Source organism: Aotus nancymaae, unplaced genomic scaffold, assembly GCF_030222135.1.
Source record: "Aotus nancymaae isolate 86718 unplaced genomic scaffold, 86718_ANA_hifiasm-v0.15.2.pri h1tg000059l, whole genome shotgun sequence".
NCBI lineage: Eukaryota > Metazoa > Chordata > Mammalia > Primates > Aotidae > Aotus > Aotus nancymaae.
In genome coordinates this window covers 1285246-1299412 of record NW_026988473.1, presented here as the reverse complement: position 1 = coordinate 1299412, position 14167 = coordinate 1285246, and the positions used below count along the sequence as shown (strand labels likewise).

Below are 14167 nucleotides of genomic sequence, written 5' to 3'. Positions count from 1 at the left end.
AAGTTACTACTCAGAGGTACAAGTGAGATTTGTGAAAAATGTCTCTAAAACATTGAGTTGTTTCATCTACCCCACTTTTCAGTACAGGACATACATTTCTACCTCCTCCTCTTTTTGTTCTGTTTATAACTCAAGAATAAGAGCCTTTGGTTACTTGAGGGTGTGATTGAAGCAGCTTCTTTCTCTTTACCCTCTGTGAGTACCTATCTGGGTTTGTTGAGGGCTGTTGCAACATGGGAGTGGGGGATAAAAGAAGTATAATTATCTCCCTTGCCCCCACCCCTTGCTGCTGAGGCATTTGGTGTTTTTTTACTATGTTTCCACAATTCCAACAACAAATATCATTAAGGAAGCCAGTCTCAGGCAGTGTGGCTCAAGATAAATCAAGGTTTTTGTAAAACCAGTCAGCCTGGTAAATACAGTTGCTCTTGTACAGTGTATATCTTTGCTGTCTAAGCTCTGAGAGCCTCCCTGTGATGATGGTGGGATGAGAGCTTGGGACATGATGAGCCTGTCTGGAATGCTCTGCGAAGTCCCTGTCTTACTCCCTGCTGATTTAGCAGAACATTTGCCTGCCCACACTCATCTGCTCCTTTAAGCAGCTTCTGGCACTTAGATCCATGTGTCATTGGAGTCTGTAACCCAGTAACTCTTACACCGATGCTAATGTCTCCCAACAGAACTTGTAAAGGCTTATTGTGAATCGTGGGGTAACTGAGGGCCATTCCCTGCTGCTAACATCTGAATTTTCTCTTTTTTGAAAGCACAAAAGATTCTTTAAGGAGTAATTCTCCAGTGGAAATGGAAACCAGCACTGAACCCATGGACCCTCTGACTCCCAGTGCGGCTGCCCTGGCAGTGCAGCCAGAAGGTGCGTGCAGAGAGGCCTGGGCACACGGTAGGGCCATGTGGCTGCTTTGTCAAACTAGACTTGACTCTCAAGCTCAGGGGCTAGTGGAGCCAGGGTAGTGAGATGGTGTCTGATGTCCACAGGGCAGCTGATGAAAGAAATCGTGCCTGCCCTTCTAGAACCACAGCATGCTGACTCTGGAAGGAGTAAGGGCTCTAAGTCACCAGGCATGCGGCGTGCAGATAGGAGACTGAGGCCTAGAAGGAAGAATGCCTGAGCCCATAGCACCCAGGGTGAATAAAACTGGAATTAGACATGTGCAGCCAAACCTGTGTGTAGTTATCCCTTGGAGTTTGCTTTGCTCAAGCACGAGGGTGTATCTGGGTTTGTTTAGAGCTATGAGGCTATTTATTTTCACTTTACCATTATTAGCATTGAATAGTCCTGGGATTGAATAGTCCTGGGAATCTCTAAAGTTCCAGCGAGTTTTCCTGTTACTCCACCTAGTCACATGTGTTCCTTGCACTGGCCCTGAACTGTTTTCACCTTGATGGACAGAGCTTTGGGAGGAGGGGGATGCTAGCAAAGGGAGTGTGATGGGAACTGAAAGGATGTGGAGGACACGAATCATGAGGTGGTAGCAGGAGTGAGTTCTTATAAAAGAAATGAGATGTAGGTAGAGGGTCTAAGAACCCTCCTTCCCAGGGGCAAGGGAGGAATAAAACCAGTAACTAATACCAGTTTCATCCTTCTCCTGAACATTTGTTACAGATTCCCACATTTTATTCCTCAGTGGTTCTGTGAGTGGGTGCACTGATCCCGTTTTCTGCATAAGGAGACTCAGGTTACAGCTAAGGTTCCTCGTCCAAGTAGTCACAGCTAGGAAGTGGCGATGTCGATGTTTGAATCCAGGAAGCCTCACCTCAGCCAGGGGCTTCCTATTAGATAACAAAGAAATGATCCATCAGCAACACCACAAGAAAGTCATTTTAAAAACAAAGAAAAGTAAATAGAGCCCAGCTGAGGAAAATGAGTGAGGGTGGAATGTATAGCTGCCTGCTCTGCCCCAGACTGGAACAGTTAGGAGCACACGTGTCTACTGGGAGAAGCTGAGTGTGGAGGTGGACGCTAAGCTGGGAGGGATATAAGGGACTCGCTAGTCTCTAGTAAAGAAAACCCATGAAACTCCTCTTCACTGGGCATCTTGAAGAAGCCTGTACCCATCAAGAATGTGGCCCAGGCAACGGCCAGCAAACGCCATCTCACTGTTTTCTACAAGCAGTAGATGTCACGTTGGGTAGATGGGTTTGTACAGTAGCGGGTGCCAGTTCCTTTTCAGGCTTGCTGTGTGTGACTGTCAGCTGTTTCCTTTTCAGTGCCAGGCAGTGTGGCCATGGAAGCCAGCTCCGACGGAGAGGACGATGCAGAGAGTACAGACAAGGTAACTGAGACAGTGATGAATGGCGGCATGAAGGAAACGCTCAGCCTCACTGTAGATGCCAAGACAGAGACTGCGGTCTTCAAAAGGTAACCAGGGGTGAGATCCTGCTGGCAGCTTCAGGTTGTTGGGAGGATGGTAGGGGAGAAACCTCAAACATTAAAATTTTTTATTTGATCCAAACGAATGTTCAGATATTAGGTTGATGGCTTTCTAGTGTCTCCATTAAACACAGTAAATTTAATGAAGAGATGGAGAGTTTAGGCCCCTAAGTGCCTTTTCCCCCATATATGTGTGTTCAGAAAGACTGTATTTTAGTCTAGCAGTTTGACAGAACTATGAAAGTCGATAAATCTTTAATCATAGTAGAAATTGGCTTGTGTAGCCGCTACAGATCATGACCCATGAGAACCAGTTTCAGTAACATACAGATGATTGTCTCTGGACATAATGCAGTCATGAAAATTCAATAGCAAAATGATAGCTTTAAAAAAAAAGTGAGATTTGGAAATTAACCTCACTTGTAAACTCAAAAAAGGAATTGTAATGGAAATTAAAAACCAAAAACTGAGAGAATAATGGGAAAAACATTTATCAAAACTTAAGGACTGCAGCTAAGCCTGTGTTTAGAGCTTTAGTCCTCATTCCTACAGAGACCGTTTCAGCCGTTACAGGAAGGAATGCTTCCCAGCTTTCTGTGAGGCCACTACAAAACAAGGAGCGAAAGAAGACTGATTGTAGGCTGATTTCATACATGAGCATTTATTCCCAAAAAAATTTTTTTTTTTGAGACAGAGTCTCACTCTGTCACCAGGCTGGAGTTCAGTGGCGCGATCTCGGCTCACTGCAGTCTCCGCCTCCTGGGTTCAAGCAATTTTCCTGCCTCAGCCTCATGAGTAGCTGGGACTACAGGCGCCAACCACCACGCCCAGCTAATTTTTGTATTTTTAGTAGAGACGGGGTTTCACCGTGTTGGCCAGGATGGTCTCAATCTCCTGACCTCGTGATCCACCTGCTTCAGCCTCCTAAAGTGCTGGGATTACAGGCGTGAGCCACCGCCTTCTCAAAACTCTTAAATTAAAAGCTAACAAACCAAATGTAGCAAAGTATTTTTAAGTCATGATTAAGGATATGTGCACCAATGTGACACAATGTAAACACCAATGTGTACATGGTAAAAATTATTGAAAGTAATTGACAGACAAAAGGAGAAAAGCATTTAAATAAAAAGTAAAGCTGTTTATGGTTTTCTTTGCAGCCTAGGAATAGAAAGTATGTAGGTGAAACTGGTAAGTATCTCTAGAAACTAGAGTAGACTTTATTCTTCACAGTGAGGCATTACAAGTATTTCCTTTAAAGACAAGAACCAGAAAGTAGGGTCAGCTGTTGCTGCTTGTCTTCAGCACTGTGCTGGTGGCCTTAGCAAATGCAGCATACCAAAAAAAAAAACCACACACACACACGCGCGCGTGCAGTTTGTAGATAAGGATTAATAGAAAACTTTAGCAGGTTTACTGGAGACATACAGAAATCACTTGCATCCTATAAACTAATAAAAGATATTCCATATACACCTGTTTGTTTTTAATAAAAATGTGAAACCTTATCCATAACTAGGAATATGACCTTTATGGGAAAATAATTTAAAGCCTCATTGAATATATCAAAGACCTAAATATACAAACCAAGATTTGCCATGTTTGTTAATGTAAAAAAGATTTAATTTCTTTTTTACATACAGCATTTCTGAACAAGTTAGTCTATGAAAGTAGTGAAATTCTCATCAAAATCCCAATAGAGATTTTCATGGAAATTGAGAAACTGAGTGTAATAGTCATAAAGAAGACCAAAGAGAGCCAGGAATAGCCAAAAATATTTTAAAGAAAAAAGTAGAGGTTTTTATCGTATTAGATAACAGGACTTAGTAAAGCTGTCCAAGTGTGGTGTCCTGTAATCCCAGCACTTTGGGAGGATTTGGTGGGCAGATCAGTTGAGCCCAGGACTTCGAGACCAGCCTAGGCAACATGGCAAAACCCTGTCTCCAGAAAAAATACAAAAATTAGCTGATTGTGGTACATGCCTGTTGTCCCAGCTACTTGAGGGGGCTGAGGTTGAGGCTGCAGTGAGCCGTGTTCCCACTCCAGCGTGGGCGACAAAATGAGACCCTGTCTCGATGTCTCAAAAAAAAAGTACTGAGCTGCAGAGATGGTGTGGCTTTGCCAAAGAATTATACACAGAAACCCCCTACTACATGAACTTGATACGTTAGAATGCCATTATAATTCAGTGAGGAAAGAATGGACTAGTAGTGATTATCCACTTAGTAGAAAAATAAAATTAGATATTTTGTCTCAACATAAATATGAAAAGTATGAACTATACAGCTTTTAGAAGACCACAAAAGAGAATATCTTTACGGTTTGGGAGTAGGCATTTTTTAACCATAAAAAGCCAAACCATAAAGGAAAATATTGGTAAATTTGACTTTAATTTTTAATATCCAGAAGACATAAAATGAAAAGACAAATCACAACCAGTAAAGAACCAGTAGCCAGGATACTAGAAAGAACCTAATATCAGTAAGAGATAATCCAGTTTTTTAAATGGGCGAACGATGCAAACAAGCACTGTCTGTGGAGGAAAACAAGGAGTAAACCAAATCCAGAGGAAATGGGCTTGTCAGTCACAGTAGTGAGTAAATGCTGTGTCATGCTCGTCAGTTTACTAATTCCTGTCTTAAGTTGTTAGAGAAAATAGAAAAAGTACAAAACCTGCCTGGCTCATTTTATGAGGGCAGTAAATCTTAATTCCAAAACCAGATAACTACAGAAAATGACCAGCTCTGTCACTTACAGGTTACTGAATGAAAAAATCCTGTGTAAGGTAATTGCTGACTGGATCCAACAGTGTATTAAAAGTAATTTATATTGATTAGTTAGGGTTTATCCTGGAAGGCAAGGGTGGCTCAAGGTCAGAGAAATCTCTCAGTTTATAATCATATATGGTATTAGACTGAAAGTCATTTGATTTTTTTTTTTTCTAAGATTCCATAGCTATGTATGATTAAAACTCTGAGCAAACCAGTAACAGAAGTGGATTTCTTCTTCCTTCTTCTTCCTCCTCCTCCTCCTTCTTTCTCCTTTCTCCGAGATGAGTGCAGTGGTGTGATCTCAGCTCACTGCAATCTCTGCCTCCTGGTCTCAAGCCATCTTCCCACCTCAGTCTCCCAAGTACCTGGGACTGGGACTACAGGGACACACCACCACACCAAGCAAATTTTTGTAGGTTTTTTTTTTTTTTTTTTTTTTTTGTAGTGAGGGGATTTCACCGTATTGCCCAGGCTGGTCTCGAGCTCCTGAGCCCAGGCGATCTACCTGCCTCTATCTCCCAAAGTGCCAGGATTACAGACATGCGCCCAGCCAGGAATTTCTTTAACTCAGTATAAGTTAAATACCAAAGTGCTACAGCAACAGTTAAACTTAATGAGGAAATATTAGATACATGCACTTTAAGATGAAGACCAAATAAGGATGTCCATTTTCATTGCCAATACTAGGCCGTCCTGGAAAGAAAAGGATATAGAGGTTTAGGTAAAGATCAGGAGGACGTGATAAAACCATTGTTCTTTGCAGGTAGTAATGATTAGCTGCAACCAAGTCAGTAGCAAACTTGTAACTAGTAAGAATTCAGTAAAACTACTGAGTAAGAAATCAGTTTTAAAAATCGGTAGTTGTTTTCTCTACTAGTAAGCAACCACAACTTATAATAAAAAGCAAAGTATTCCAAAATACATCAAAATATAAATTATTCAGGAATGATCTTAACCAAAGTCTCTCTAGAGAAAACCTGAAGAAATCTGGACAAGTGGAGACCATGGCATAGCTTAGTGCTGCAAAGACATCTGCCATCATGAAATTAGTGTGTAACACAGTCTCAATCCAAATTTCAGTTGGATTTTTAGAAGGAACTTAATACTCTTAAAATTTATATGGAAAAATAAAGCTTCCCAAATGGCTTAGAGATAATCAAAAGAGAAGACTGAAAAAGAGACTTGCCCTTCCAGATACTGAGTCGTGCTGCAAAGCCAGTGATTGGAACAGTTTGGCTATTAGTGTCCAAACAGGTAAACAGGTACAGGTGTCAGTGTGATGGAATAGAGGGATTAATAATGGGGAGGGGAGAGGAAGAGCTGGCTCACCAAAGGGAAAAGTTAGAGATCCTCCCTAACCTACATCCTAAAACAACTCCAGCTGGATTAAAAGAAACACATGTGTGGTGCTTTCTGTGCGCCAGGCCCTGTTCTCTACGCAATTCATGTGTGGTAACTCTTGGGTTGTTCTTAGGAGCCCCGTAACATAGGTACTAGGATTATTATCCCTGCTTTCCAGGTAAGGAAACTGAGGCACTAGAATAACGAGATGTGGCCAGAGGCTGGAGTCTCATGATGGTTAATAGAAGAAATAGAGAATGTCTTTTTAACCTATGGGCAGAAAGGGACTCTGTCTGTCTGTCCGTCTGTGTGTCCTGTCTGTCTGGCATCTATCTCATCTATCTGGCATCTCTCTGTCAATCTTATCTATCATCTGTCAGTCTGTATCTAATCCAGGTTTTTTGTTGTTGTTGTTTTGTGCGTGTGCGTGTGTTTTTTTGTTTTTGTTTTTGTTTTTTTTTTTTGCAGTGAGTACAATCTCAGCCCACTGCAACCTCTGCCTCCCAGGCCCAAGCAATTCTCGTACCTCAGCCACGCAGGTAGCTGGGATTACAGGTGTGTACCGCCACACCCAGCTAACTTTTGTATAGGTTTTTCTTTTCTTTCTTTCTTTTTTTTTTTAAGATGAGGTCTCTCTCTGTCACCTAGGCTGGAATGCAATGGTGCAATCAGCTCACTGTAATCTCCAACTCCTGAGCTCAAGCAGTCCTCCCGCCTCAGCCTCCCAAATAGCTGGGACTACAGGTGTGTGCTACCACTCCTGGCTTAATTTTTTGTTTATTTTTTTTTATTTTTGTGACCCAGGCTGGTCTTAAACTCCTGCAAGTGAGCCTCCTGCCTTAGCAGGACTTCTTTAGAAAAACAAAATGAAACAAAGCAAAAAAAAAAAAACAAGTCTTCAAAAACAAACTATAATGCAAAGAGTTGAGTTAGATTATATTAAAGTTAAGAATTTCTGGTTGATAAAGTACTACAGACAAAATTAAGAGGCTAATAGCAAACTGAAAAAACATCTGTATATCTAAATCAACAAGAGACTGACTTTAAATATTCAAGGACTTCCTATAAACTAGTAAGAAGAAGAAAACCCAAATCAGAAAATTGGCAAAAGGTAAGGGTTTATAGACAAGGAAACCTTAAAAGCTTAAAAAAAAAAATGCTCGAAACGCATCAGAGAATTTCAGATAACAATATAGCACCTGATACTCCTCTTATGCTGGCAGCAGTTAGAGGTGCGTGATGCTGAGTGTGGTGGGTGGCAGCGTGCAGGGCTGCTGGTGAGGAATACAGACCGGGGCAGTCATTCTCGGTAGTAGCGTTGGGACTCTTTGTAGATAGAAAAATGGCCTGCAGATTTCCACTCCTGGGTGTCAAGCCCTGAGAAATGCCCAGACAGGTCTGCCAGGGGCCATGGACAGTGACGGTCATTACAGCGCTGTGCATGGAGGTGGAGGGCAGCTTTGGTGGGAGAAGCCATGCAGAGTGGTAGGCGCACGCCACAGGTGCTGTGCCACAGTGAGCGGGGATGGTGAGTCTCCCTGACTTGTTGAGTTAAAGAGGCAGATACAATGAGATGTAGGGTTGAATCCCAGTTAGTGACTCAGCATACACATATATTATTACTATATGTTTTAAAAGAGTTAGAATTATAAACACATTAGAATAGTTGCTTTGAAGGGAAGAGAATGGAGAATGAGGGTAAAGAAGAGTAAATTTACAGAGAAGTAAGGAACTAGGTAATTCAGATGATCACTAAATCATAAGATTTTAGCTCATTTTCCTACTTATAAATTGCTTGGAACTATCTGGAAACTACCCAAGAAAGCGTCCGAATAGGAGGTTTTTCATAAGCAAAATCCAGGACAGAATTTCAGTTCTGAGTGATGGACCTTTACACGGGAACCTCTAACTGACCTTTCACTCTTATTAGTGCCATTTTGATTGTGTAAAAAGGGGAATCCCAGACTGAATAGTTAGAGTCTAAATTTCCAGCCCACTGAGCTGAGGAAAGTGTCTCCTGTGTCTTTCTCCACCAAGAACTAAGGGGGAAAGTACAATCCTTCTGGGTCTCATTTTCCCCAAATCCTCTGTGCCCTTAGGATCACCTCTTTGTCCCGTCTTCTCCCTCATGGCATTTATGCTTCTTACACATTGTTCGAGGGCAACTCGAGGAGCCGTGAAAACCGATGCAGTCAACACGGTGACCTCCTCATGTGACTGAGGCTCCCAGCCAGCAAGCTGATGGGGTCTGTCTTGCTGTTTTAATGGTGGGCTTGGCCCCGAAAGCCAAGTGCTTTAACTAAAGACTCATTCCTTCAAACAGGTTCTTTGACACCTCACCGAATCTGCAGTTTTGCTTACGTGCAGTCGTGGACACATTATTCCCCCACATTCCTCATTTCTAGGAGTATTCTGAAACTCTTGTACGTTTCTTTTTCTGTTTTGCACACTGGGCTTCAGAGTGTTGAAATCCTATCGGTATGTACAGTGTTATGGGACCGTTCTTTATCAGACGCCAGCCACATTACATTGTCCCTCTTTTGGTTCCCACCTGTGTGTGACCCTTTCCTTTTGTGATTCCCCAGTCACTGCCTGTGGTCCCTTTGATCATGCACCCTGCGCATGCTCAGTCCCAGGGCGCTTTGCCTCCATGGCAGTCATGACTTCCAGAGCCATCTGCATGTGACCTCATCCTCTGGTGCCTAGGCGCTGGTCCCTAGGGTGTTTGATGTGCCTGTCATCCTCTTTACTGCAGTGAGGAAGGGAAACTGTCTACCTCTCAAGATGCTGCTTGTAAAGATGCGGAGGACAGCCCCGAGACGGCAGAGGCGAAGTGCACCGCGCCCCGGCCTCCCAGCAATAGTCCCGAGCAGAGGTAACCACCTGCCTCCTCAGACCCGCTCAGGCCTTGCTTGTTGCTTCCTGGGAGTTGGGAGGGGACAAGCCTCCTGGAGGGGTAGGGACTAGAGGGATCATTTACAGCTGTGCTCAAGTCTTTGGCCACTTACTTGGCAGGACAGTGTTTTCTCAGTCCTTAGGGTAGCCAGGGTGACTGAGCTGAGAGCTTAGAAATAGCAGTTCCTTTCCTTACTGCAGAAGCTGAAAACCAGTTTTCAGAGACTCTTTAACATCACTCACTCTTTTAGAAGTGGCTCTGATCAGAGGGGCTCTCCTCGCCCTTGTTGGTGAGGTGCTGAGCTGAGGGTGACATTGAGCCCCTCCAGGACTGGAGTCCTCATTGGCCTCACTAATGTCATCCAGCCGCCAGGCACAAGCAGATTGTGGTGACGTAAGGAGAACTTGCCTGGGCGCCCTTTATGATACATGGGCTACATAATTCTTAGCGCTTAAGTGACTCCCTGTCGTCTTAAGTATGAAATGCCCACTCCCAGAGCCTTGTGACTTGGGATGTGGTGTTTTGTTTCTAGTCATCTTTTGCTTAGCCTGAACCAGTGGTCTGAAGGGATAGGCCAGTCTAAGCCTCAGCCACCTGGAGCCCATCCCAGGGCCTTACGCAAGACTGAGCATGGCCCAAAGATGGGGAGACGCCCCTGGGCCACAGGGAGCTTTGGTCAGTGCTTCCCAGAATTAACTTCTGTGAGCAAATATGGCTAAGATTGTATATTCCTTGCACAAGGAATAAAGTGACTTTAAAGCTATTTCAGAGAAGTTTTAACTACTCCTACCCCCAAATCCTCCCCAAAGTCTTGCCGGCATTGTGTGAGAGCATAACGAGTGGGAACCAGCAGGGGGCACTCTTTGTTGATTCAAAATCCTGTATTCACAGTGTAGCAAGCTGTTTGTGTTCCTCCTGTGGAAATCGTAGTGGAAATAAAGCCTTTGTTTTGTGATTAAAAATATTTTTTTGCATATAAAACAAATTAAGAACTATTTGAGCATGTTGGCTCTAGTGAAGGCTTTGCAGGGAAGAGGAAGGGTGGCCCTGTAGCACCAGGGAAGCCACCCCAACTCTGCTTCTAAGGATTGGGCAAGTCACTCTTTTTCTTGGGGTTTTCAATGTATTTTTTAAAATGGTCCTTTATAGGTCTAATTCCCAATCAGTTACATCAGCTCTTTGATTTCTACCTATAAATTTCCTTTGTATTGAGGGCTGCCTAGAAGGCAGAATTGTCCAGGTCCATCCCAGTTTGGGGCAGTTGCTTCAGGGGATTATTCTTGATTTCTCTAACATAAAGGATGTACAGGCTCTGGAGTATTTCCTTGGCTTCCGGGGGCACAGAAGAATTGTTTGCCTAAAGGGAAGCCACTCGCTCTTCTCTGTGGCTGGGAATGCCTGCTCTGAAGAGCCCTGTCCTAACCTGCAAGGCCAAGGACTGGAGGAAAAGGTGGGGTGAGCCAGTGGAATAAGAGGGGCATCACCCGGGTCCATGCCTTTGTCCATCTGTCCTTCTTCCATCTGACACACATCAGTGTGTGATGGCCACTGGTCTAGGCCGGGTCATAAAGTTGCAGCACACAGCTAACCCAGTAATCTCGGGGCACACTGGAGGCACATCTGTGAAGAGGCCAAGAACCCACAAAGAAGGGACAGGGGTCCATGTGAGTTGGGTGCAGGGGAGAGGGTCTCTGAGAAGGTGGCCTTGGAGCAGGTGTTCGGGCAGGCCTGGAGTGCGTCCTGATGGATTGCATGTGTTCTGAAGTGACGTGACAACAGGGGAGATTGAAGCTCCCCTGTCTTTCCTGTGTACTTCCTGTCCCAGCCAGATCCTGCAGTTCCTTGGATTGGCAGACGTGCTGTTTACTGTCATACCTAAAGATCTGCATTGCCTTGCCACTGATCTCACTTTTCACAGCTGTTTTATCAGGCATGTCCTTTTGCTTCTGGTGTGCTAAGCATGCTGCTCCCATTATGTGCTTGTTTCATATGTATACTAGTGAAGCCCTCTGCGGTGGGGCTGGGGGTTATCTTCCCTTTTTACAGAGGAGAAAACAGAACTGAGAGGGGCTAAGAAATGTAATTATAAGCTCACTCAGCTTGTTAAGTGAAGGCAGGTTATACACTGGTTATGTCTGGTTCCAGAAGTCTCCGTTCCTGTGTCTCTCATACATGGAGACACCATCAGGTGTAAGTGAGCGGAGTGGACAGTGTATGCAGAGCTGACTTCTTGGCTCTCTGTATAACTAGCAGGTATAAGGCGTGGAAAGCATTCTAGTTTTGAATGCTTGCAGGCATCCCAGTTACGGCTCGCAGCATCCTTTCCCAAGTCTCCTTTATAAAATTTTGGTCAGGCCATCCAAAATATGTTATATATTCAGGTTGTGATATTTGGCAGGAAGGCAAAACCTAGACACTTGGTTTTCCCTCCCAGTTCTGAGCCTAACATTTGCTTTGTGGGAACATGTTTTTTAAGTGGACACCTTTGTTTTCAGTAGTTTATTTGCAAACCTTTTCTTTCATGTCCTTTCCGCCCCCTCTTTCCTGGTAGCAGAATCCTGTTTTCCAAGTGAAATATATGTGGGTTCTGATCTGTGGGTCACAAAAAAGCTTTTTTGAAGGAGGGGTGAGCACATAGCTCCTGAAGGCTCTGGAAGCCACAGTCTATACCCCACTCAACTTGTCTGTCTGCTCTTTGTGGAGGCCGAGGTGAGGTGCTGCTCCCAGCGCACCTGCTCTGCTGCAGCCCTTGGGGAATGCCTGCTCACCTGGTGATGAAGCTTAGGTGCCACTCAGATTTTTCTGTCGCTTTAGCTCAATTCATTCACGTATCATTTTATTAAAAACTAAGTTCCAGGTCTTGTCTAAGCATGGGATAAACAATATTAAAATAAATGTTCCCTGCCCTTGGGGAGCTCAGCGAAATAGGTTTTGTTTTTCTCATTTCTGCTGCAAGGGCCTCCGATGTCTGTCTGTTGCTCCTTAGGACTGACCAGCCAAGCGTACCAGGTGACACTTCAGTGAATGGCCCTGTATGATGGGTGATGACTGCCGCTGCTGACTGAGGACTGCAGACCGCCACCACTCAGGGGCTCTGGAGGGGCCAGCTGGAGCCCACCAAGCTGTCACTGCTGCACTCACTCTGCAAGGGATCAGGACCAGCAACCTTTATATTCTAGATTCTAAGACATTGTACAGAGAAATTCAGAAGTGTAAAAATATTGCACATTGACAAATACCAAGAATTTTTGCGTATGTTTATATTGTATTGTTCTAAATAATGGGTAGCCTGTGAAATAAGATCTTGCCACCCATGTAATAATAGTAGTAATACTATAGTTAAAATGGCTGTAAGAATAGTTTTATAAAAGTGAATACACAGATCTATTGTATTTGAAACATAACTATTTGACAATTATTAGTGTGACCAAAGTATTAGGCGGTTTTCATACATTTTTCACCTTGTAAAAAATTCTGAATTCATTTTTCTTCCGGATTGGCAAGGAGTTGTAGAATGGAAATGCCTCTAAGTGTTATTTTGGTTGTTCTAACTTACAAAAGTGATTTTGAATAAGAAATATTTGGTGTTCTTTTTATAACCAGTTTTTGATTGGTAATTGTTTTCTGTATTGTTTAAAATGGATCAAAAATGTAAGTCTATTGGTAGAGATTAAGTATTTATTGCTACAACTTAGTTGATAACTTGATGTTACTGTAAAGCCATATGTTCTGTTCAAGTCTTGTTTGCTTGAAATGATTATTCCTACAGGTGAGACACTAGACTATTTGGAGTTGATATGGCTTGTGTTCTTGTGTTTTGGCCTTTTTTTTTGTTTTTTGTTTTTTGTTTTTTTTTTGGCTTTTGTTTTTGTTTTTTGTTGTTTCAGTAGTTCATCTGCCTTTTAACCCATTCACCAAAATTTACCTTGTTAACAAGCATCACCAATGAACATTTCGGAGCAATCTGCATATTTGACATACCTGAATCATAGTAGGCAAGTCAGTTGAAAATGCTCGTGCTGCTAATGGAATTAGAGTGCGTTCATTTTACAGGCTAGTATTTAAAGTAGAAATCCAGATCTGGCACCGAAGCATGCTAATTGTTTACTGTGCCCTGTGAGGTTTTCACTCATAAGTTTAAACCAGTGTATTTTTTTAGAACTGGTTTGTGTATATATATAGTGATTATGGATACTAATTCAATGTAATTTATAATTTTCTATGTCAATATAAAAATACATCACAGCCTTCTCAAACAGCTGAAGCAATATATCGTATATTGCCATATCATCTGGTGAAAGGGTTAAATTACTTCACCTCTTGCACTTTTAGATGCAAATCAGTTTTTCATTTCTGTAATAGAAAATTATTCATGTATTTTTACATCATTTGTTTTTCCTGACCAGTATTTAAAACCAAAAGGATATCCTGAAAAATGGCCAACAATTTTTTTAGAAATAGCATCCCAAGCAGCGTGCCTAAACATTACATTGCATATGGAAATAAAAGAATCAAACGTCTAATGCCTTATTTCTGATTTCCTTTTTCATTTGAAGCTGTGTAGAGACTCAGGCACTCCAAGGACAGTGGAGTCAGCAGTAAGCCCTGGGACAAGTGGCAAGAGGGGCTTCCTTGCCCTTTGCACGCCTCCTCAGGAACCCTCTTTCCCGGGGGAGCACCTCTCTGAACAGACTATCCTTGGGCCTCCTCTGGAACCAGCACCCCCAGAGAACAGAGCTCCTCCTGCTTGCCTCAGGGCTGCCTGACTTGCGT

General features: G+C 43.1%; 1 protein-coding gene across 15 annotated transcripts in view; it reads left to right on the top strand.

Annotated features, from left to right (window-relative positions):
• The window catches only part of PPP6R3 (protein phosphatase 6 regulatory subunit 3), a 153480-nt gene extending 139556 nt beyond the window's left edge, over window positions 1–13924 (top strand). For 10 of the 15 annotated variants that reach the window (XM_012452960.3, XM_064364660.1, XM_012452975.3 and 7 more), the window contains 5 exons: window positions 765–871; window positions 2227–2377; window positions 8959–8976; window positions 9254–9373; window positions 12381–13924. In XM_012452960.3, coding sequence (XP_012308383.1) covers window positions 765–871; window positions 2227–2377; window positions 8959–8976; window positions 9254–9373; window positions 12381–12432 — 448 coding nt within the window. In that variant the 3' untranslated portion in view covers window positions 12433–13924. The remainder of the gene's footprint in view (window positions 1–764; window positions 872–2226; window positions 2378–8958; window positions 8977–9253; window positions 9374–12380) is intronic. The other 5 variants (XM_012452972.2, XM_021669710.2, XM_012452965.2 and 2 more) reach the window with 2 other exon arrangements.
• Window positions 13925–14167: the final 243 nt, after the last annotated feature.